Here is a 25,066-nt window from a genome sequence, read left to right as displayed (position 1 = left end):
AATCCACCACACACGTCTTGCAGGAAGAGAGCAGCTGCCCCAGGGGCTGGGATCAATCTTCATGCTCCCCTACCCTGAGGCCCCTCCTTAGGCTCCTCTGCCTCGTCCCCCTCGGGTCTTGTATTCAATTCCTCAGAGCTCAGCTGGGGCCCCTCATCTCCAGGGCTCATGGTTCCTACTGCTTCCTGGGGTTCCCCGGCTTCCTCTGAGGCACCCCCAGTTTCTTCTGAACTCTCCCCGTCGCCACTGTCCTCCTCAGATTCTTCAGATGGTGCTCCTCCTCCTTCCTCGCCTCCACTGTGGTCACCACTCTCTTCTTCAGAGGAGGCCTCGTCCAGGGCCTCCTCGGTCAGCCCTGGGGCCTGGGCCTCAGGGGGGTGGTCCTCCTGGGTGTCCCCCGCCTCAGAGCTCCGTGCATGGCTGGTCTCTGAGACTGGGCTGGGCTCCCCCTGGTCCTCGGCTCCCTCCTTGGTTTCTGTGTCCATGTCCAAGCCTCCATCTGGCACTTCTGGCTCCTGATCATGCCCTGGGCTGTCCTGTTGTGTCTTAGGGGCGTGGACCTCCGTGACCTCCATGGCAGGAGAGGCTCCCAAGCCTTCTGGTTGCACAGTCCCTCCTGCTGCCCCCTGTGTGGGGTGGTCCCCTAGAACCTCCTCAGCTTCCTCGGGGACTGCGCCACTCCCAGCCTGCCCTTCAGTCGCCCCCTCCTGTCCTGGGCCCTCTCCCAGTCCCAGCTCTTCCCCAGGCCCGCCCTCTCCTTCTGCTGGAAGGATGCTGGCTCTGGGTGGGCCCACTTCTTCCTCCCCGGGTCCCGCAGGGTCCCTGGGGGCAGCTGACTCTGAGGCTGAGGCATTGGAGAGGCTGGATTCGGGACCAGGGCCCGGGCTGGCGCTGGCAGGTGACCCAGCGGCTGTCTGCTCCGAGCTCTCAGCCTCCCTGCCATCCGGGGAGTGAAGGAGCAGGGTCTTCTCTTGAGGGGCCGCCTCCGCATAAAGCGCCCTTTCCTTCTCCTCTAGACTTGCTTCTCCAGCAGAGAAATGATTCTCCAACAAATTGCCAACATCTTCCGTGCCACCCGAAGCGGAAACTTGCCGTTCTAAATGATTAGAACACCATTGGTCAGTTTCACAGGGTTGGCACTCACTCTGCTTCTCTAAAGAATCTAATGCCACTTAGTTCCTGTCCTCTGGAAGGGAGGTGTAGACCTCCCTCCCTGCTCCTCACAGCTGCCCTCTGAGGCAAGCAGAGTGGCCATTACTCGGACTTCCACCCAAGACCTGGAAGCTGTGGCTTGGGAATTATCACCCACTCTACACCCCTGGGAGAGGGAGCAGCTGAGCTGCCTCTAGAACCCCACCCTTGGCCCCTGATTCTCAAGCCTCCACTGGGTCCTGATCACCATGAGGAGGGAAATTTAGCGATCCCTTCCAGTACTTCCTCAACCTTGCAGCAGGCACGTGCAGCGAGGCTCACCAAGAGATCTTTCCAAGATAGGACAGATGCTTGGACATTCCACCCCTTGGTCAGTTCCTAGAGTCATTAACCGGCAGGCTTTTTACACTGCTATCAGCAAAGGAGTGAAAACAGGTGTGCGCCGGCCAGATCATCTCAGGTTCCACAGCAAGTACTTAGGGGATTACTTGTGGCTCTCGGCCTTATTAAGTCACACATTCAACTCTGTCTCCTTATGGGCAGGCATTTGCTGGCCTTGCTAGCTTAAATTAGAGGGGACACGGCCTGAGGAGGAGGAGCTACCCAAAACAGGCAGGGCCAGGGCTTCCCGGTGGCCTTAGCCAACCCCTTCCCGAGGGGATCCCCTTCTAAGGGCCCGTGGCTTTACCAAGGAGAGCTGAGGGTGCAGAGAGAGCAGAGCAGGAGAGAGTCCATGGGGGCCTAGTCTGTGCCAGAGACCTCCAGCAGGAGGTAAGTGGGATTTAAGTGTAAAATGGGGCCAGGAGAAAGGATTGAGACTACCCCTTCTGTCCCCTCCCACCCAGGTTGGGACCTGTTTAAGGGGGAGGCTCCAGGAGGGGGACAATGGAGGTCTGGCACCCTATCTTTCTTTTTTTTTTTTTTTTTTTTTTTTAATTTATTTGTAAGAGAGAGAGTGAGAGCGAGCACAGGCAGACAGAGTGGCAGGCAGAGTCAGAGGGAGAAGCAGGCTCCCTGCGGAGCAAGGAGCCCGATGTGGGACTCGATCCCATGACGCTGGGATCATGACCTGAGCCGAAGGCAGCTGCTTAACCAACTGAGCCACCCAGGCGTCCCAGCACCCTATCTTTCAGTAGCTGATACAGCCCCAAAGACTCCCTTAACTCACAAAGATGCTTTCTGAGGAAGCAGCATCCTCCCTCTGCTGGGGACAGCATGGTACTCCCACCTCTGCCTCCCACAAAAAAAAAAAAAAACACATCTTGGAGCTCCCCTTTTAGGGTGGCCTCCAAGGGCCAAGAACAACTATTTTCTCACTGACCCCTATAGCAGCAACCTGCGATCAAACTCAGGAGGAAATTTGGGTGCCTTTAATTATAAAGGAGCCGCTTATATTGATAGGACACTTTCATACTCATGACCTCACTTGACCGCCTTGATTACCATCAGACACATTTCATAAAATCTAGAGAAAGTCTTTGACTTGCCTAAGACAGCAGGTGGCCAGTGGGTGACTAGAATCCAGAACTGTCTACTCCTCATCCAAGCCTCCTATGTCAACCTGTGTTTAGGGGTGCACACGGGAACCCCTTCTCCCTGGGACCTCACCCCTCCCTGCACACGCCTTCTGTCCACATCCAGACTGCAAGAGCTAAGGCTTTGATAATCCTCCCTGTGTTCCCCCAGTCCCTGAGAGCCACAGAAAGTGCTAGGGAGAGAGGTCCGTGGTGACACCTGGGTACAAGGAAATTTCTGGTTCCCCTAGGGGAGAGCTGGAGGTTACCTGTTAAAATTTTCTTTCCTTATCTCCTAATTCTTCTGTTTCCATCTCCATCCCCCCTGACTCCCTGGAGAAAAACTTATGGCAGGAACTCTGTTTAACTCATCGATACTGACACTCTCTGAGCAGCAAGATACAGGTACTATACCTCATAAGAGATAGATTTGTACAAGCTTTCAGTGTGCCAGGCAATGTTAAAGCATTTCATGCAAATAAGACATTAACTGATCTTACTCGATTTACTTCATCCCACTTGCTTCTGGAAGACAAGTCTTCCTCTTGCTATTTTTATAGCTGAGATCAGGACTGAAATCTGAGACACTGAATGCCTTGCCCAACACACAGCTGGCAACTGGCTGAAGCCATTTAACTACCGAGCAGCAAAGGAGGCTGCCTGGCCCTAAAGTGGGGTGTTTCACCCACGCTGCTCAGAGTGTGGCGGGGCACCTGCAGCAGCAGCAGCAGCAGCAGCCGGGAGCTTGGTAGAGATGCAGACTCTCGGGCCCCAGCTCAGACCCACTGAATTAGAATCTGCAGTTTCACAAGATGCCCCGGTGAGTCATTTTCACTTTAGTTTGAGAAGCACCAGACTATACCAGAGGATAAAAATGCTTCTGACGCAGTGGTTCTGGGCACTGGGTACACATTGGAATCACCCAGTTCTTGGTGCCACTCTTCCCCTCTCCTCAGAGGTTCTGATTGAATTAGGATATATCCCAAGCATCAGGACTTTAACAAAAATAAGCAAACAAACAACAACAACAAAACAACCTTGAGTAATTCTACTATGCAGCCAAAGCTGCAAACCACTGATAAACCAAATAATCCTGAGCCCTGAGTCCCTGAGCCCAAGACTTCTGCTCCTGGACCCTCCCCACTCTTGTGCCCACTGGGGACTCCCAAGTTGGATGAGTCACCCAAGGCTTGGCATTCGCCCTTGGAATAGCAATGGTCCATGCTTCTCTGGAGAATCTAGCCCTTTCCTCAGGCCCTGTTGCCCTCTATTATTGATGAATATAATGATGATTATGATGGTAGGGATGGATGGTGAGGAAGGTGATGGTGGCAATTGTGGTGATAGTGATGATGATGGTGGGGATGATGGTAAGAACTGTGGTGATGGGGATCATGGTGAGGGTGATGATGATGGTAAGGATGGTGGTGATGGTGATGATGACATAAGGATGGTGGTGGGGATGGTGGGGATGGTGAGATATGATGGTAAGGATGGTGGTGATGGTGGTGACAATGATCATGGGAATGGTGGGGACTGTGGAGATGGTGGTGGTGGTGGTGATGACAATATAAGGAGGGTGGTGGTGATGGTTATGGTAGTGATGATGGTAAGGATGGTGGTGATGGTAGTAATGATGGTGGGGACTGGTGGGGATGGTGGGGATGGCGGTGATGGTGATGATGATGGTGGAGATTGTGGGTCGAACATACTCTGGGTCTGACCATCTGTGGTGTTTCTAATATTCTCAGAACACCCTGTCTCTAGTAAGGATGAAAGGGCTACATAATCCCAAGGGAGATGAGGACCCCATACTTTGGGGGCTTAACATGAACTTCACATTGTTTATTCCCACTCCTGGGCCCCTGACAGGAGTGTGTGTGTGTGTGTGTGTGTGTGTGTGTGTGTGTGTGTTTCTGTGTGTCTGTGTGTGTACATCCATATCCTTTCCTGGTTTTTATGATTTAGTGTCAAGCTGTCACTGTCCTGCTAAGCAATTTGGAGCATAAAGTCCAAGGATGATGCCTCCATGCCCTGTGACCTTTCTTCCCAGGCTAAAAATAACTGATGGAAAAAACTCTCAATGAAACAAGCTGTGCCACTGGACCCCCAGAGCCCAATTCCCAAGAAGCAGCTATGCCATTGGGCCTGATAATCTCCTCTGGGAGGCAGTCAGAGGCTCTGAGTAAATTCAATTCCATGAAATCAAATCCAGTGTCTTCCCTCCCTCCCTGATTTCCCCAGCATCTAGCTGAAACCCCCCAGTGGCCCCTGGAGGAGGTGGGGGAAGGCACAGGGCACCCTGGACACCCCAAAAGGGTTCAGACCCTGGTAAGATGACTCCTGGTCTGCCCCAGGACACACAGTGCTGTACTGTATGTGCTGCTGCCAAGGCAGCTGCCCTGACCTGGGCAGGCCTGGGTGCTTACATCAGAGTACACGAATAGCAAGCCCCCAGCTCAACCCCACAGATCACGGGAAGGCCCGCGTGCCAGGCAGAGCATGGCCTAAACCAGGTCTGCTTTCTCTCCTGACACCGCCTCTGCCGTCTTTGGAGTCAGCCTTTCGGCAGCTTGCCCCACCAGCGGCCCCAGTGGGGGCTCCAGGCTCAGTTCCTCTCTCTACCACCAGTCAGCTCCTAACCCATTCCAAAGCTCTTCTCACACAGACTCAGAACTGTGGAGTCACCAGGGGCCTGAGTCCAGGTGCAGAGGAGGAAGCTCTGGCCAGGGAGCTTTAGAGATTTTCCCAAGGTCAGGATAGGGTTGCAACAGAGCCCAGGTTCATGGCTCTCAGTCCAGAGTTCATTCTGCCCCCATGTAGCTCGCAAACCATGTCCCACGAAGGCTAGAGCTCCATCAATGAGTCTCATAGGTGTGGGAAGATGAAGGAGCTGGGGTTCAACCACCCTTTATCTCCTGGCAGCTGCTTCCCTTGGGCCTGTCTGTGCCTCCCAGGGACAGGATAGGGGGCCTAAGGAAGGGGGGGTGACAGCCACTGCTCCTGCCTATCCTGCCTTGTCCCTAAAAATTCCATTAGCTTCCTATTGATCATTTTCCCCAAAAGTCCAAGGAGCCCCCTGTATAGCATCTGCTGACCAATGTTTGCCACGCACTGAGCTGGGTGATGTCTCACCCTCACGCAGAACTGGTGGTAAAACCAGAAGTGGTTTTACGTTCTTCTTCCCTGCCCCCGGCAGCCCTCTGAGGCATGGGAAGCAAGGACTATTAACCTCTAAGGAAGCAGACTCAGGAAAGTCATTTGCCCAACAAGCATTCCAGGAATGGGCTCGAGCTCGGGCCAAGACACAAAGCGGAGTTCCCGGGCCACGTGTGGGCAGTACCAGAGACCGGCAGGGCTTTCCAAGCAGGGACGCCCAGTCTCCAAGGGCGGGTCAGTGTAAGCTGCATGTTCCAGAAGGTGATGCTAACGAGCACCGATGTTTGAGAACCATGGCTCTGAGCCACCCTGGCTGCCAGGCGTCAGGGAGTCTGTGTTGAAGCTGGAGATCAGGAGAAGGAAGGTCAGAACCTGAGATTTTGTTTGGCTGAGCTGTACTCAGGCCAGCTCTAGAGGCTGAATTTATTCAGTGCTTCCACAGAGTAGAAGGTAAACTCAATCCCACCTGTCCAAGACTCCTTAGCACATGTGTTTCTGAGGCTCAGCCAAGGTTATCCTCCATGTGTCTTCTCATCCATTTCAAATTACGGAGTCCAAGTCACACACAGGTAAGATACCTTTGACGGTCACACATACAGAGTCACGTAGATGAGTCATCATAATAAGGCCCCAGAGAGACCATCGCTTTCCAGTTCTAGCCCTGGACACTTGTGTACCCAGGAGTCAGGAACACCAGTCTTGCATCCAGAGGGTCCCACGTCTTTCACCAGGCTGTCCTTCACCCAGACACTCAGACAGCTTGTCTGCCATGCCTCAAGTATAGCTGAGAGCCCTCGAGAAAGACAGTTTACAGAGCCAGAGCAGGAGACTGACCCCTTCTGGGTCCTAGATCTTGTCTCCAAACACTCCTGGACTGGGCCAATGGTCAGCAGCCTCTTTAAGTGTCACATTTTTTTTCTTGACCTTATTAACTGAGTAAATGTTCACCACTCAGGGCCCCTCGTTCTTTCGCTTCTTGGATGAGCCTTCAGACAGCTTTGCAGATGCCCGTGCTGAGGACCCTAGAAGGGAAGTGTCCACATCCTCCCAGAACCCCGGGACCCTCTCTCTTGCCATTTGGTTGGACTTTACCTCTTTCCCCCTGGACAAGGGACCCAGGGTACAGTGGGTGAGGCTGCCATCCTGGGAAGGTTCTTTGGCCCCCTGGCCAAGCTCCTAAAGTCAAGGTTAATCCCACCAGGACAGCTAGTCCCCAGCTGGACTCCAGCCCCAAAATGATTCACCCAGGGGATAGGACGCAATGACAATGGCACCAATCAGAGAGAACCATGGGATTAGGAGTCAAAAGTGACCGCCTCACAGACCAGACAAAGTGTTTTGATTTCACTGGTCAAGAACCGAAAACTCTGAAGAGTGGTTGCCCCAAGGACACAGTTAAACCCAAAGCCAGCTCCCCACCAACCAAGTCTCATTGGCTTTCCTGGCACCAGGCTACCAATCCCCAGAAAGGAGAGGGGGTGAGCCAGCTTCGAGTCTATCCTCTTCGTCCTCCCTTTAAAAAGGATTAAGACTTCAAGACAATTGCTTTAACCCATAAAGTTCAGAGAATTACAGAAGAACTCCACCCCCCATTCCCATCCCTAATTCCTGGGAATTCTTGCTTTGGGCGCTATGGAGAGAAATCACACACAACCCCACAACCATCACATATACATATTCTTGTTACTGATGCCCAGGGGATTCATGGTTCTGGATGAACACTCCTTTCTGAAAGGCAAATGCCTCTGAAAGAAGTAAAACCCGAAGTCCTCACCCCTTACTGTGACTCAATGATTAAAGGGACAGCTTGTGGAAAACCCAGTTTTCCCAGAGATCGGCCCTGCCTGAAGTGAAGAGAAATCCTTGTAGGAGTCATTGGATAATACTTCCTCCATTCAGAGGGGGTGAGCTGAGCAGGGGAGGGAAGGCAGGAGGGAGAGGTACATGCTAGATCCCGAGACAGGTAGCTGGCACCCTCCACCTCCCACCTTCCCACCCAAAGACATGGAGTCCCCCTGGAGTCTGGAAGATGACCTCTGGGAGGTCACCAGGCAGGGAGAGACCTCCTGAGAGCCAAAGGAGTGTGGCTCCCTAAGGTCCTGGTCAGATGGCTGCCCTGAGTTCTGGTCAGAGTCACCTGGGCTTGGAAATGGGGTGAACAATGACTCACCAGACCCACCGCATCCCCAAGACAGGGAAGCAGGGGGGAGTCTGCTTGATTCTTGAGCTTGGGAAATGGATCTGATGCTTTCCCCAGCCTGGGCTAGGACCACATCTTGGGGCTTCCTTCTGCCAGAATGGTCTCTGGATGGGGTCAGAAGCTCCTCCATGTCTCACTAACTGGCAATGTGACCTTGGTCCTCACTCCCCCTGCACCAACTCCATTCATCCATAAAATGCAGGTAATAATACCTCCTTTGCCATCCCCTTCAAAGTATTTTAAGCATCAGTTGATGTTTAAAAGCATCCTGCAGGGCACCTGGGTGGCTCAGTAGGTTAAGCCGCTGCCTTCGGCTCAGGTCATGATCTCAGGGTCCTGGGATCGAGTTCCGCATCGGGCTCTCTGCTCAGCGGGGAGCCTGCTTCCTCCTCACTCTCTCTCTGCCTGCCTCTCTGCCTACTTATAATCTCTCTCTGTCAAATAAATAAATAAAATCTTTAAAAAAATAAAATAAAATAAAATAAAATAAAAGCATCCTGCAATGTCAGATATAATAATACTAATTTCCTAGAAAAGCAAAGATGCCAGGCCAAATCCCAAGTTCACCGAGTAGGCCAAAACAGAACAAGCTTTGGACAGGAGCCAAAATGGTTCACCTTCACTCCACTCATTCCAACCCTCTGTTTCTGGGGGGTCAGTCAGTGGGCCAGGACGGTCTTTCTGCCGAGGGCTCCTTCTCCCTTTCGAATAGCCAGAAGCAGCTCGGGCGTAGAGTTGTGGGCATGCTGGGGGTAACCTGATTTTTTCCATGAGGTTCCAGCTGGCCTGGGATAAGAATGGGCCTCAGCTGTCAACACTCCTGGGCCCCAGATCCCATCCTGCTGAGCCCCACATTGACTCCTGTGGTAACTGACCCCCACCACTTCCAGTCAGTCCTGACTCACCCAGAAACTGGCTGAGGCAATGCACATCTCTCTCTCCCAGACTCCTCCCAGACCCCCAGACTCCTCCCTTTCACCACTGAAGGGAGGTAACCCTGCATGGCACCCCTAGCACAAAGGCACCCTCAGGAGGATGCCTAAGACGACCCACTTGCGGGCCGCGTGTGTCTCACCCGCGTGTGGGTGAGAGGCTCTGCCTGAAGGAAGAGCAAATAAGGGCCCATCTCAGCTCTCAGAAGTGGCAACACAGCCAGAGAGGCCACCAAGTGCCGGCATGTCCTCACTGTCCTTGGAATAAGCGAGCCCAGGGAGCAAAGCAATAAGCCCTTCAGAAATGACTCCAGTCTTGAGAAAGTCGCTTTGACCGTGTCACAGAGATGGAGCGAGAGAGACACTTCGCTTGTCCTGCTGGCCTGAAATCAGAACTAATGTTTTTGCAGCTTTGAAGGGCTCCACCCATGGGTCTGTGTGATCACAGGCGGCCCCTTCACCACCACTAGTGGTACCCAGCCTCCCCAACACCCGTTCAGAAGGTGTCCTTAGCAGATCACACCTCCAGCTGCCAAGATGACCAGAGAAGCTGTTTGCCCCCAAGTCTACTCAGAGAAGGTTACGGAGGAAGATCGAGCCAAGGGCAAAGGCTAGAGCAGCAATAACATGAATATTCTGCCTGGTTTGTTGCCCTGTGTGCTCCGGTCCAAACCCCCTTCAGCAAAACTGCTATCCAGATGCCAAGACAGATCTTTCCACCTTCTCTCCCAAAAGGCTTCACCAAACTCACAACAGATGGGCTCCACTCCCAGGTCCTCGAACTCATGGCCCCAAACCGCAACTTGTTTTGGTTATTTTTGTCTTAGAGATTTGTAGCACTGGAAGAAAACTTAGAAATTAACTAGTCCAGCTCACTCATTTCACAGCAGAGGTGACCTTCTGGAAGCTGCCTACTGAGCTGGGCGCAAGGCTGGATGTAAACACAGAGTCCTGGATCCCCCATCCCCTCAGAGATCCAGCACTCCTGGGGTCACCCATCTGTTCCCCTGGCCTGTTCCTACAGAAGGCATAGTCTCCCAACAAGGGCCAGCTGAGGGCTCTGACATCCAGCTGGGTCCCCCAACAAAGCTCTCCATGGAGATTTTGGGAAGGACTGGGGTAAGGTTCAAGCTCAAGGAAGCCCTGTACACCCAGCCCAGCCCTGCATTCCTCATGACTCCGATTGCTCTGGTGTCACAGGGAGGAGAATGCAGGGAGGGGCTCACTATCCTCGTCACCAGGGGACAAAGGTCAGCTGGTTCCACGAAAGCTACATGAGATCAGCCCTTAGCTTCTGAGTTCAGGATTTGGAGAGGCCAAATGACACCAGCCAGAAGAGACTTCCGGAGTCTGGGTCACAAGGGAAAAGGAAGAAGACCTCTGCCCGCTCACTGCTCCATGGACTGTACAAACTCTCAAAGCCTCAAGGGCACTTCAGAGCTTGGAACACCACAGGCAAGGAATATCCAGGCAACTCTATGGTAGAATGTTCTAGAAATCCCATGTCTCCCCAGGAGCAGGCTTCCCAGTTTATATCCTCAAATGGCCTGGCCCAGTGACCCTCAGACACGTGGGCCACGATTTCCCATTGAGATGTGGCTCTGTCCCTCTCACAGAGCTCCCCCTCTGGACATCCCAACCCCCAGGGAGAAATTATTTTAGGCAATTAAACTCAAGAATGACTTCCTTCTTGTTGGCATTAGTGTCACCAAGGGCCTGAGCTCTTGTCTTGTCTCTTCAAACACTGAAACCAAAGGAGGCTCTTGTCACCCAGAACTTTCTTTCCCTTCAGCAGTCTGGTGACCATGCAGGTCAGGGCAAGCGGAATTCTAGTTCCCACGGGGCTCCCCTGGGGAGAGGAAGGTCAAAGCCAAGGGCAGGCCAGAGGGCGGGGCAAGAGCAAGTGAACATTCCACACTCACTGCCCCTGGCAAGTGAACATTCTACACTGAATGACCCTTCCTGATCAACACCAGGGGCCCCACATAGTCTCTGCCAGGTTCCATCTGAGGCGCTCCAGCCAACGGCCTGTCTGCCCCCAGCCGGGCAGGACCAGGGCCCCAAATTCCTGCATCAAAGCCCGTTCCTGGAGCTGCTGCCATGAAACCCAACTTGGACAGCTTTAAGCCACAGAAGTGTTTCGATCCCTGGTCATGGGAAGCCTTTTGCTTGAAACTAATTAAATATGGAAGGAAAGAAGGAAAGAAGGAAGGAAGGAAGGAAGGGAAGAAGGAAGAAAAGAGAGAAGGGAGGGGGGAAGAAAGGAAGAAATGCCTGGCCCCATAGTTCTGGAGCCCAGAAGTCTAAAATCGGGGTGTCTACAGGGCCATGCTCCCACCAAAAGGGCTAAGGGAAGCTCCTTCCTGCCTCTTCCAGCTTCTGGTGGCTCCCGGCACCAGTCCCTGGCTCATCCCTGTGGGTTTCCCATCTTACTCACACAGCACACACTTCTCCCTATTTTGCGTCTCTTCTCCTTCACATCTAAGGGCACCAGTCAGATTAACTCACTACATCTGCAAGGAACCTATTTCCAAATAAAGCCACACTTGGATGCACTAGGAATTGGGACTTCATCCTGCCTTTGTGGAAGACACAAACCAACCCATAAGAGGTCCAGATGGCCACACTGGTCCCCGCCTGGAACACTCTCCTGCCTCTCCTCAGGTCTGACCACACCCACTCCCTCTTGCCAGCCTACAGCCTGCGGCCTCCATAATGTCCTCTGCTTCTCACCCCTCCAGGCTACATTATTCCCCTTGCTGACCTCAACTGACCACAACCATCCACACTGAGCCAAGTGACATAGCCCCTGCCCCATGTGACCTTCGGGGGGGCATGCCTGTCTCTGATCTTCCCTCCTCGGTTGTCACTGATTCTGCAGCAAGAGGTAAACCCAAAGCCTCTTCATGTCCCCCCAGGGCCTGAGAAAGCCCTGAGCACTAGACTCACACAAACCAGCACCTGCAGAATCCTCCAAGGAACCGCATTCAGACCCCATGCATTTCCAACAGTCTCCCCCAAGTGCCAGCCTCACTGTTGTCTACTCCACCACTGCTTGGACTAGGTAATTCCAGCTCACCCCTGGGAGAACACCCTGGGCCCCTCAGTACTGAGTACTGACGTGCTTCTACTCTGTGCTCCTACAGCACTTGTCACCCTATGTCCCTTTTAACTTGTATCCCCATTTCAATAAGCCCCCTGGGGCCAGGGCCTACAGTGTATCCCCACTAGGACTGCAGGTGTCCAGCCTGGGGCCTGGCAGATATCCCAGCACAGCAAACACCTATTGGATGACCTGAGAGCACCAGACAGTAATGAGCCTCCTCCCCTGGGTCAGCCCTTCTCAAGATGTGGCTCAAGGCCATCTGCAAAAGGATCACAGAGGAGCTTAAAAGTTAAAAAATCCATTCCTGGGCCATTCCTCAAACCCACTCAATCATACTCCACGTGAGGAGGCAGGCAAGGCTGATGTCCATCAGCTCTGGGAACATTACAGGTCTGGAGCCTAGCTGGCCTTGCTAGCCTACTGGGGGATATTCCCCCAGAGAAAGCACAAAGGAGCAGACAGAAGTGGCAGGGCCTCGAAGAAGCTGCCTGTGGGATGGAGCCTGGTGCTCAGGCAGAGCTGCCCGGTTCCAGGAGCAGCCCTGGGACCCTGGGACTCTCAGGGAGGAAGAGAAAGACAGAAGGACAGAGGGGCCAAAGTTGCTCTCCCCTAATCAGCAGTGGAGACTTGAGCAAGAATTTCAACTGCTCTGTGCCTGTTTCATCATAATAAAGTGGAAAAGAAAAATACCAGGTTTGTGGCGCCTTTATTCCACAGCTATTGATGGAGTGCCTACAATGTGCCAGATAGTGGGAGGCTCAAATGACCTGCAATTGACTTCTGAAAGCCAAATAATACCAGAGATGTATAAGGTATTTCTAGGGGCACCTGGCTGGCTCAGTGGATGGAGCATGTGACTCTTGCTGGGCATAGAGATTACTTAGAAATAAAAACTTTTTTTAAAAAAATGCATAAGGTATTCCTAATATTAAGACAAAATCTCCCGGGGCGCCTGGATGGCTCAGTCAGTTAAGCATCTGCCTTCAGTGCAGGTCATGATCTCAGGGCCCTGGGATTGAGCCCCGCATTGGACTTCCTGCTCCGCAGGGAGACTGCTCCCTCTTCCCCTGCCCCTCTCCCTGCTTGTACATGTGTGTGTGCTCTCGCAAATAAATAAATAAAATCTTTAAAAAAAAAAAAAAAAAAGACAAAATCTCCCAAAACCCGTCTCCACACAGGAATGTGCACATTGGGAGCGCCTGGGTGACTCAGTCAAGCATCTGACTCTCGATTTCAGATTTCAGCTCAGGTCCTGATCTCAGGGTCATGGGATCAATCCCTGTATCTGGCTCTGTGCTCAGCAAAGAGCTTGAGATTCTCCCTCTCCCTCTGCCCCTCCTCTCTCTGTCTCTTTCAAATAAATAAATAAATCTTAAAAAAAAAATTGTGGGGGTGCCTGGGTGGCTCAGTGGGTTAAAGCCTCTGCCTTCAGCTCAGGTCATGATCCCAGGGCCCTGGGATCGAGCCCCGCATCGCATCAGGGGCTCTCTGCTCAGTGGGGAGCCTGCTTCCTCCCTCCCCATGCCTGCCTCTCTGCCTACTTGTGATCTCTGTCAAATAAATAAATAAAATCTTAAAAAAAAAAAATTGTGTACATCAATGTTCAGAGAAGCATTACTCACAAGACCCAAAAGGTTGAAACAACTCAAATGTCCATCAACTGATGAATAGATAAACAAAAGCGGTCTATTCATGCAGTATTATTCAATGAATAGTATTATTATTAGTCAACGAATATCCATTCCTTGTGGAGTATTATTCAATGAATATTTATTCTTTGTTACTCAGCAGCTAAGAAGGAATGAAGCCCAGACATCTGCTATAAGGTGGGCGAACTGTGGAGACATGATGTCGGTGAGAGAAGCCGTACACAAGAGGCCACATACCATGTGGTTCCATTTGTATGAAAGTCCAGAACAGGGAAATGCACAGAGATAGAAAGCAGGTTAGTGTTGGGCAGGGGCCGCAAGGGCAACTTGCAGGGAATGAGGAGTGACAAGGGCACAGCTTCCTTTCGGGGGCTGATAAAAAAATGTTCTACAATTGGGACACCTGGGTGGCTCAGTGGGTTAAAGCCTCTGCCTTCGGCTCAGGTCATGATCCTAGGGTCCTGGGAGCCTGCTTCCCTCTCTCTCTCTCTCTGCCTGCCTCTCTGCCTGCTTGTGATCTCTCTATCAAATAAATAAAATCTTTTGAAAAAATTAAGCAATGCACATTTTTTAAAAACTACTGAGTTGCACACTTTAAATGAGCATATTATATCTTTTTGAATTTTATCTCAATAAAGCAATTGGAAAAAAATAAGGATAAAGTGTTCTTGGTTCCTTTCTTTCTCCAAAACTTAGCTAAACCTGTTGTCTGCCTTCAAAATCTATCATCCATCCAATCATTTCTTCCACCCCCAGCCTGTCATCTCTCATCTGGGTTGTGAAACAGCCCCTCCCTGAGCTCTGCACCCTCTCCCCCTCTGCACAGGCTCTGCTCCCACTCCCTGGTTCCCTCCACACAGGCTTGCTCCTCCTGGAGCAAGTGCACCAGACCCCCTGCCCCCCTGTGCTCACTCACTGTGCTTTCTGCTGGGAAGGCTCTTCCCACACAGCCGCCTGGCACCCCACTCTCCTCCCCTGAGACTTGGCTCCTTGTCACCTTCCTGGCAAGGCCCTCTCCTGTCACCCTGGTGACACTGTCTCCCGACTAGCCTTCCCCCTCCCCAACCTAGTCTTTTTTTCCACTGCCCCTAAAATCATCCAATAAACTAAATAACTTTCTTATTTGGTTTCCTCGTTAGAGATTTTATATCCCAGAACCTTGGACAGACATTGGATGGGTGGATGGATGGATGGATGGATGAACGGGTGATGGTGGCAAAATATAAGGCCTTCCCTCCACTCAGTGGCAGAGAGTTCCAGGAGAGAGGAGATTCGACACTGGGATTCAGAACCAGAGAAGTACCCTTGGGTCAAGTCATTTAACCTGCCCAGGACTATTTTTCTGTGATCAGAAGGTCACAGAAGCAGTTGCCTTATCGGCTCAGAAGATTGTTGTGATAACCATGACCTGGATTCCTGAATTAAAGACCCTCCCCTTAAACACAGGGCGTCTAATTGGAGGGGAGAGGAGGGGGCATGAAGAGAGAGCTCACCTCGTAGCAGCAGTCTTAGGGACGGGTAGGGATGGGGACCATAGGAGCTCCTTTGAGGAGGAGGGCATTTGGGGTTGATCACTGCAGGAGCCAAGGAAAGTGGTCAGGAGGATGGGAAAAGCCAGACAGAAGAGAATGAGGAATGCCAGGCTAGGAGTCCAGATGACATTCGCCAGGAAGCTTTTCTAGAAAGGCCAGCAGACCCTGGAGACCTGTCCCCATCCCTGATCTCCAGAAGCAGGACAAACCACAGAAAGGAAACAGCTACAGTCACCAGCTTCAAGAGCTTCCTCTGGTCTGGGGACCCTGAAGTCTGCTGTGAGGAGACCCAGATACCTACCCTTTTAGCCCGCAAGGAGGGGCAGAAAGGCAGACATGCCAGGAGGCAAGCCTCTCACTAACAGCCGCAGGGGACACACCTCGAAGTTCTCTTTCCAAGGGGCTCCCTCAGAGGCTGGGGAGGCACCGGCCACAGCTGAGGCAGGAGACTCTGAGGAGCCCCTCAAGGCAAGGGCAAGGGTAAGCTCACACAGGAGAGCTGGGCCTAACACTGCCAGGTCTGAGTCACTGGCTTCTGGGCCTGCGGCTCTCTCCATCACATAACCAGCTGAGAAGCAGAGCCCCCAGGACAGGCTGACTCCACGTCACTCCATACTGGAGCACACTCAACAGGGAACTGAAGAACTCCCCCCCACCAGCCTGGCCAGTACAAGCCCTCGGCTGAGCGGCCTCCTGGAATTGCCTGCCCCTGGCCAGCTGTCCATCCACCCATTCAACACACTTGGGCTGGGTGTGTCCGCCGAGCTCCAGATCAGCTGCTGGGGCAATCGTGTGGGCCATGGGGCCAAAGAGAGGCCCAGGGAAACAGGTGCTATTTGTGCCCAGCAGACGACCACCAGCTAGGGGGCAGACGGACACTACACATTCAGAGCCAGCACCTGCTCTTCTGTCGGGTCCGAGGCTAAGGAGCCAAAGAGGTTGAAGGGTACCCCCTCCCCCCAATTCACATCTGGTAGGAACCTTGGAAGGGGACATTATTTGGAAATAGGGTCTGTGCAGATGTAATTAAGGTAAGGCCACACTGCATACGGGTCAGCCCTAAGTTCAATGACTGGTGTCCTTACAAAAAGAGGAGAGGACACACAGACACAGAAAAGAGGCCATGTGAGGACACAGGCAGAGCCTGGAGAGATGCATCTACAAGCCAAGGAACACCAAGGACTGTCTGATCCGCCAGAAGCTGGAGAGGCAAGAAGGATCCTCCTCCAGAGCCTTCAGAGGGACCAGGGCCCTGCCAACCCCTAACTTCTAACTTCCGGCCTCCAGAACTACGAGAGTTTCCATTTCTGTTGTTTGAAGCCACCCAGTTTGTGGCCGTTTGTTACAGTGGCCCTGGAAAAATAACACAGGATTAGCACTGAAGCCTGGCCCTATAAGATCTTCCCAACCCCTCTCCCACTAAGCGGTGGTGCTTCCACCAGCCCCGTGACCCCAGGTCCTGACCCACCTGCTTCCCTTCTCTGCACAGTCAGGCTACTTATTTTTAGCCCCTGATTATATGGTTCCCTACTCCTGTCATGAGCGGGGACTCTCACCCCTCCTAGTTCATAAGCTCTTTGAGGACAGAGAATCCGAAGGATATTAACAGCCCTAAGGAGGGGCAGAGATGTGGACGGATTCCCTTGATTGTTCAGGTTTCATGATATTTGAGGAAACCAGTGGCAGATGTCAAGCCAAAGGAATAGCAGGAACAGCCTATAATTACTGCCACGGTCCTTTCAACCTGAAAAAGTATCTGATATCAAAAAACACGTTAAGCATCCGATAGCCATGTTTAAAATTTAGTCACAGAACAATGCCACGCTGTAAATAGGGCAAGTATTATTATCCCATTTTATGGGCAAAAAAACAGGTGCAAAATGGAAAAGGACTTGGTGGAGGGTTTGTGGCAAAGCCTGTGCTTGCCCAGCACTCTGGTCCCTTAGAGCTCACCATGCCCCCCTCCCCTCGCCCCAGGCGGCCTGCTCTGCAACCTGGGTGGGTAGCCTCGGGTGACAGGGCTCCAGGTGAAGAGGCTGCTGGCCTAACTATCAATTCAGGAAGGAAATGAGGCAGGAAAAGTCAGGAGAAAGATGGATTTGCCCCTGGGCTTCTATCCCTCTCACGACCTGTACCCAGGCTCATTCCTGAGGCTAGGATGGGCTCCCCAGGCCATGGCAAGGGCTTCTCCAATCTTTCCAGACCCCTTCCTGGTGTCCTGACTTCCTGGGATAAACCAGAGAAATAAGTGTTCTTCTACCAGCTGACATAAAGGATAGGAGGAAATGCAGGAAAAAACAAGAGACCCACAAGTGGCCAGAAGCCCCTCTGGTGGGCATAGGTGCACAGAGTAGGCACCTGGAGGACCAGGTGCACTCAGAGACATAGTTTCTATGGCAATGGCTTCATCAAATTTATACCTATTGCCATTTGGGAAAATTCCGTGGGGGACAACAGGGCTGGCCAAGGTCCTAACCGAATGGCCACTTGGAAGAGGACCAGGGGCCACAGTTTTGGCAGTGAGCTCGTAGGGGGAGGGAGTGGTAAGGGGGCTCCCAAACACCAGGGCTCTCCCGTGGCCTCATTCTGGTTTGAGTTCCCAACACAACCCACTTCCTGCAGGCCCAGAACTCCAGGCCAGACTTTGTCTGCACCTGTTTGAGCTCAGAATGCACTCCCTGCTCTGGATGGACCCAAAAATATCTGGGAGGGAGAAGAGGAGGGGCTAGAGTATGCTGAGGGCCCAGGGAGAGCCACCTGGCTCAGCATTCCAGACCCTTCACCCACCAGGGTGGTCTGATCTCCCCCAACAGGAGCCCCACAGCAGAGCCAGAGCTGGACTCCTCCTGCCCCTGCCAATGCAATGCTTTGAGAGTCCCCACTCCAGGTTCTGATCGCCTTCCTCCTCTGCCCATACAAATCGTCTGCTCTTTTATTGGACACTGTTTAGCGCTTTGAACAAACCAAGCAAACCAAGTGCCATGCTAGGCACTGCTGATGCAGAGGGGAGCAAGTTCAACAAACACACAACCCCTCTCCTCTCGGCACTGGCACTGACACTGAGTGTCCCCTTCCTCCCGGGGAAGCTGAAGCCCTATCCCTCCATGAGGCGGACCTTCCAGCCCTTCTCTGAACTCCAACCAGAACCACTGGGGGAGGGGGAGGTTAGTTCAATTTTCTCACTGTGCATGTCATAGCCCCAAATAGAAGTCAGCTCCTGGGGGCAGACACAAGGCCGTTCCTGTCTGGACAGTGCGGCTGGCCAGGGCCTTGGGCTGGAAAGCTCGCTTTTCAGAGGAGGGCCCCTATTGGCACCCCTTTCCTGTGTCTCTCCAATGTGTTCCTCCTCTCGGTTGCCACTGTTTCCCCCACATCTCTTTCGTTCTTTGATTGGCACTTAGTTAACATGGTGTTCTGTTCCTTCCCCGTACACAATCCAGTGACCCTACACTTGCACTCGTTACCCGTGCTCATCATGACAGGTGCGCTCCTTCATCCCCATCACCTGCTTCAGCATCCCCCACACACAAACTGCTTCCCTCCCGTCATCATCGGTTTATTCTGTAGCGTTAAGAGTCTGCTCTTGCTTTGTCTCTCTCTTATTTTTTCCCTTTGCTCATTTGTTCTGTTTTTTTTTTAATTCCACATATGAGTGAAATCATATGATACCAGTTTTCCTCTGGCTAACCTATTTTGTTAGCATTATACTCCCTAGCTCCATCCATGTCATTGCAAATGGCAAGATTTCATTCTTTATTATGGCTGAAGAATATTCCTATATAAACACACACTACTTTATGAATTCACCTGTCGACGGACATGTGGGCTGCTTCCATACCTTGGTTACTGCAGATAATGCTGCTGTGAACATCAGGGAGCATGTACCCCTTTGAATTAGTGCATTTGTATTCTCCCAGTGAATGCCCAGGAGTGTGACTGCTGGGACATAAGCTGGCTGCATTCTTACATCACTTGCTGACCACACACTCTGCTTCTCACCTCTAACCGTAAATTCATTCTGTTCCCAACCCAGGGTGCGCGCCCCAGGGAGGGCCTCATCTCCCCTTTCTCCAGGACTCTACACTGGGCCCTCCTTCTCCCCGAGGCTAGCCACACAGCCCACACCCACTGGTTGCCCTGTAGCACTCGGAGTGGACAGAGAACAAGAGGGTCAGTGCTTGTCGAGGTTGTAAAAGACAAGCAGGGAAGAAGAAAAGCCTTTTCTCATTGCGTAACAGCTTTGCAATGAAGCTGGGGAGCCACCCTCAGCTAGGCCAGTGTTCCGCCTGAAATCCTTCTGGGCCCCAGGATTTGGAATGGAAGGAGCAGCAGTGACTATGTTTTCATGTGGCTCTGATGACATGGTCCCAGGGAAGAGAGGCTCCTATGGAGGCAGCAGGCAGGAGCTGCCTGAAGGCACCATAGTCTCCTGGCCTTCAAAATCCAGCCTGTAGGCACACCCACCCCAGAGCAACGTTGGGCAGCCTCCTCTCTGCATAGATAGGCAGGAGCTTGAGAGCCCTGGAGAGGAGACCGTTGCAGGGTATGGCTGGGGGTATGAATGGCTGACCTCCTAACAGCTCCACACTTTCAGAGGCAGGAACCTGTTCTGCTGCCCACGCCCCCAATCCTGAGACCAGGCCACTCAGGAAAGGCTGCTCAGGAGCCCTCTGTGAGGGAGGATAAGGAAGTGACAAGCATGGACAGGTCCCTACCTGGGACCTTGACTCGGAACAAAACCACCTTCAGGGCCGGAGAGGGATGCGGCTGAAACTAAAGCAAACAGGACTTCCCTGATCCCAAAATGAGCCCTGCTGACGGGCGTGGCAAAGGCCTCCCAGCCAGGAAAACACCCCAGAGGGAACCTGAGCCTGGGCCTGTCTCTGTTGCACAAGAAGAATGAGAACCCAGGCGTCATCCTGGGAACTCACTGCAAACCTCCAAGCCAGCTCCCACGAAGTCACTGATCCTGTGGAATCCAGACACAGAGCTGTCCCTGTTGCAGGCCCAGGGGACACCTTAGGGGGTGGAGTTTGGGGGTGGACTTTGCACTGGCTCAAGGGGACAAGGTTACGAGGGGCCAACAACAGCTGGCTCATCGTTGACTCGATCTCTGGGCTCTGCCTGCTTTTTCTCCAGCATCTGAGACCAGGCTCTAGTCTTGGCCCTGCTGTTCCATTCCAGGAAATGTGGGGCAACCAGTCTCCCCTTCCACCTCACAGTCTGGTTCCTTCCCTCCTACCCCACCCCATGGCCCTCCAGGCCCTCTGCAGCAATCCTAGGGAAGCCTGCGAACCCCACCCCCTAGTTGAGCTCTCTGGCTGGCACCCCAGCTCCTGAGTTTGCCTTGGAAGTACAATGTCCCTCTGAGGCCCCCAGGACGCCATGTTATGTGTCCCCTAAGATCTGCCCCACTCACCCCACGTCTGACACTCTGGCCACTTCCTCTCCACCTTGTGTCCGTCAGTCCTTCTCTCTCTTAGGACCCTCACCATCGGCCCATAAACACACTTAATCTTTCTAGTGTTGAGAAAGCAATTTGCTACCTCTGCAAACCCCCTAGCCATGTACTCCTACGTGTCCTCTATCCCTGCCCAAATGTGTCACTTCCGTGCCCTCCCTAGATGCACATAAGGCCCCCGAGCTCTGCCAGAAACCTTGGAGATATCAAAACCAACACCTCCTCTTCCTCCGTATCTCTGTGGCATTCCATCCCTTCGACCACCCTTCTAGAATGCGCCCTTCCCTTGGCCTCCAGGTCACCATCTCTTCCCAGGTCACTTCCCCACTTCCTGAAATCCACTCATCTTCCTCTTCCCACTGTCCCAACCTGGCACTGTCCGGTGACCATCCCTGAATCCCTTCTTCTCTCCCTGCAAGAGCTTCCTTCATGACCTCACAGTCTCATCTTCACCCGACTGGATCTCATCTCTGGACTTCCAGACCTGACCTTCACTCCTCCAATATCCCGTATCTCCATCCCTTGGCACTCCAAATTTGTAATGACCCAAATGAACTTTTAATATCTGTTCTTTTCTCTCTCTCTCTCTCTGGCAAGAGCACGCCTCCAGTGACTAACGCCAGACCCATGAAGGCTCCCTCTGGCAGGAGACCAGTAAATTTCCACCCCAGCGATCTGCTGGGTCTGCCCTCCTCTCCACCTCCACTCCCTCATGGAGTTCACGCCCTCTAACCTGCATTTCCAACAGGGTCCTCCAAGCCTCCCTCACCCTCCGCTCCCCACAAACACCTGCTGGAGGGATGCTTCCCAAGCCTTTGGTGGTCGCCCACCGCCCACAGCACAAAGCCCCCTCAGAGGCTAAGCACGCAAGGTTCTTCACAGCTAGCCCGACCCAGGCTTCCAAGAAGCTTTCCACGATCCCACTTCACTCTGCGTACACTTTTCCCTGTCCAGTTCTCATCAGAGCCACAACATTTCCTGACAGCGAGTTCACTCAGCCTGTCCCTTACGTGGAATTCTCTTCCTTCCATTATTCCACGTCTGAATACTACTTTCTTTAAGGCCCATCTCAAATACCCCATCACCTATAAAACATTTCCTGGTCTACCCAGTCAAAACTAATCTCCCCAGGCGCTTCCACCCCACGTCACTCTACCTTTACCTCTGTCCCCACACTCACATGTGTCCTGCTTGTGTTCGTGCAGGTACAAGGTGGGAGACGCCCTATCTCCCAAACTGGTGGCAAGCATGCCAAGGACACAACACCTGTCTGGATACCCCCGGTACCACACCTAAACAACAGGAGGTATGCCATAAATCTGGGATGATTAATACATGGTGAGATGTGGAAAGGTGTTTGAATGAAAGGCTTTGCACTCAGGCAATATTTAAATACAAGGGTTTGGGCCACAAGTGGGTCTGGATTTGGATTTGGAGCAGGGAAGGTGTCCAGGAGAGAGCTAAGCCCAACATCCCACAGTAGCAGACCCTACCCCAGCCAACCATACTGACCACACCTTTGTTCCAGGCCAGGAGGCACAGCACCTAGACCCTGCCCTTGGCCCTGGGACCCTGCCAAAAAGGAAGAGCCACTTTCCTCCTGTGCCTCTAGTGATTAGGCTCCTTCCCAGCCCACCACACTTAAATGAGCACCAAACGGCCAGAGGGATATGGCTGGCCTCATCTGACCTCCTCCTGCGGGAGCAAGGAGACCTGAATCTAGCCTGGCCCTGCCTTGAACTAGCTATTTGACTTTCACTGTCACACCCAGACATGGGACAAAATCAGCATTTCCCACTCTAGTTCCATGGGCCACTAAGCAAGGTGGCACATCCATGGGCAAATCCCAGTGAATGCGTTGCAGACACGATGTGGGAAGTGGCAGACCAGATGCTCCCTATGGGCTCCCCCAGCCACACTGAGGCAGAGTCAGGAAAACTGCTTGAGACACAGCTTCTGAGGGGGCTGCAAAGGCTTCTGCTCTGTCCCTAAGACCCCTGAGCTCATGACCTGCTCTCGGTAGCCCTCCCCATGGTGGGTCATGCAGCTGAGCTGCCCTGTTGAGGGAACACAAACACAGACCTTTCTGGAGATAACCAGACTGGGGCATGCTAGGAGGGGCCACAAAGGGGTTCCGGACAGACCCTCATCAGTCATGGAGGGGCAGGTCAGCCCCAGTGTGCACCAGCTTCTCACCACTGGGACGGCAGGGTGCAAGTCTGCAGACCAGGGCTGGGCTGGAGAAGGATAAACAGACTTAGAATCCCTATCTGCCCCACTCTCCACACCAAGGAGACAGCAGGAACCAAAGACGTCCCAAATCCAGCCTAACAAACACCAATAGCAGGAACCCAAATGCCTTCTCAGCACCGGCCACTCCTTACCCCACCCCACCCCACTCTCAGAGGAGTCAAAGGATCAACAGCATCCGGAAGAAAGGTCCTCACAGGTGGCCTCTCCAAAGGCAGAGGGAGTTAGGCGGCCATCAGAGAGAGACACTGAGGGGAAGACAGGAACTCCAGGGTTAGGGGAGATGGCCCTGGGCTGCACATGCCTGTCCATAATTCACTGCCCAACCTTGTGTGCATCTCTCATTCCTCTGGCTTTCGCTCTTACTTTGACAATGAGGGGACAGAGTAAACCAACTCAAGGCTGCTTTCCCCCTGTCCTTGAGCAGGCCTGTCACCAGGCCAGGTCCCCAAGACAAAGACGAGAACCCCAGTGGTCACAAATGTCTGGGGGCCATGGATCAGGAGGGGGTGGAGACCTGGGAGGTGCCTAGTGATTGGGCTCTGGCAGCTCCAGCTGTACCTAGCATCAGGAGAAGCCCTTGGTCCCTTGCTTGGGAACAAGAAGAAGCTGCCATGGTCCAGAAGACCACAGAAGCAACATGGGGACAAAGAAAGAAGGGTGGCTTCAGTCCCAGGAAGCAGGAAAAAAAGGAAGCCATGCAGAGAGGAGTAGGGTGGGAAGAGGGGGTGGGTAGGGTGGGAAGTTCAGGAGTAGAGCTGCTGCCTTTGGGCAAGGTGGCATTTACTTAGTGGCACAATTCTAGGGGGAAATCAACCAGTAGGAAGGACTGTCATTATATGGGCAGGGAGAAGGCACACTTATGGTTGGAACCTCCCAGCAGGTGCAGGAAAGAAAATCCTTCAGGGTAACCTACAACTGGAGCAGTGATAAAATCAATCCCCATGGAAGAACCCACAGCGCAAGTGAAGAGTGGGAGTGAGGCGAGAAGGAACCCTGCATGTGGTGAGCAAGGTCCCCCTGGAAGCCAGGCCAGGGCCACACTGCAGAGTCCAGGAAGCAAAGCGCATGTGCAGACAGGATCTTCGCACAAAGTGCCTGCCTGCCTCTTCTCCCCATGATCCATGGCAAGATCCTCCCGTGAGGCCCATAAAACATTTCAGATGTCCAGTTCCCTCGTTGGGATAAAAGATGAAGGATGTCCCTAAAAGGCTAGAAGTCCCTGAGCCTGCTGTGTGGAAGCGAGGCGAGGTGGCAGCTGGGGCTGGGCGGAGCAGGGCAGGGGCTATGAAGGGGAGCGGACAGCAGTGGCTTGGGGCTCAGGATCCAATTACACTGCTGTTTCCATACTTAGCCACCTGACAGCCCTTTGGAATCCTCACCACTCCAGCCACAGCAGCCCTGCAAGGCCCAAATTAACTCAAGGGCAGCCAAGGGCAGGGCCCAGCGGCACATGCAAGGCCAGAGCCCCCCACCTCGGTCCCTAACCCGTCAAAGGGAACATCATCTGCTTCTGCCTGCCACTTGCTTGAGCGGCGGGGGCTGAGACCTCAACAAACAGAACCTCAAAAGTTGGAGAGGCTGCAGCTCTGGACCCCATGGTCCCCTGTACGTCTGAGGACTGCCAACTCATAGCAAGGCGAAGCGGGAGACCCAGATTCCTGCAGGCACCCCAGATCACCCCTGAAGCATCCCCAAGGGGGACCCAGCCCCAGGAGTCTCAGGAAGAGAGAGGTGGCAAACCCTCTGGTGTCCCCTCCATGCCTATAAATAACCCCCATGCTGTAACCCGAGCCTCCCCCTCACACACAAAGCGCTCAGATCCCAAAGGAAAAACCATTCGCACAGTCCCCCGTCCTCTTCCCCCGGCCTAGGTCAGGGATACTCTGGAGTATCCTGCTCCTCTCCTGAACTCCGTACCCAAGCCCCAACTCCATCTTCAATCCTGTACCAAACTGACCACTCCTCTTTCCCACCGGTCCCCAGACAACCCCCAATTCTGTCCTATGCACCCAGTCCTCAATCATGCAAAGCCAGCCCCTTGCCTAATCTCCACCAGGTGGGAGGGTCAACACGACTCAGACCTCCAGAGCCCCTCCAGCTCCAGGACT

General features: G+C 53.1%; 1 protein-coding gene across 2 annotated transcripts in view; it reads right to left on the bottom strand.

Moving 5' to 3' along the window:
• Positions 1 to 25,066, bottom strand: part of SRL (sarcalumenin) — a 44,564-nt gene that overhangs the window by 11,279 nt on the left and 8,219 nt on the right. The window contains exon 2 of one of the 2 annotated variants that reach the window (XM_059154872.1): positions 74 to 1,096. The exons of the other annotated variant lie outside the window; for it this stretch is intronic. Within the exon in view, the coding sequence (XP_059010855.1) occupies positions 74 to 1,096 (1,023 nt within the window). The remainder of the gene's footprint in view (positions 1 to 73; positions 1,097 to 25,066) is intronic. 2 annotated transcript variants of the gene reach the window in all.

Source organism: Mustela lutreola, chromosome 17 (genome assembly GCF_030435805.1).
Source record: "Mustela lutreola isolate mMusLut2 chromosome 17, mMusLut2.pri, whole genome shotgun sequence".
NCBI classification, from domain to species: domain Eukaryota; kingdom Metazoa; phylum Chordata; class Mammalia; order Carnivora; family Mustelidae; genus Mustela; species Mustela lutreola.
The sequence above is the reverse complement of the archived record's forward strand: the minus strand, read 5'-3'. Positions and strand labels throughout refer to the sequence as shown.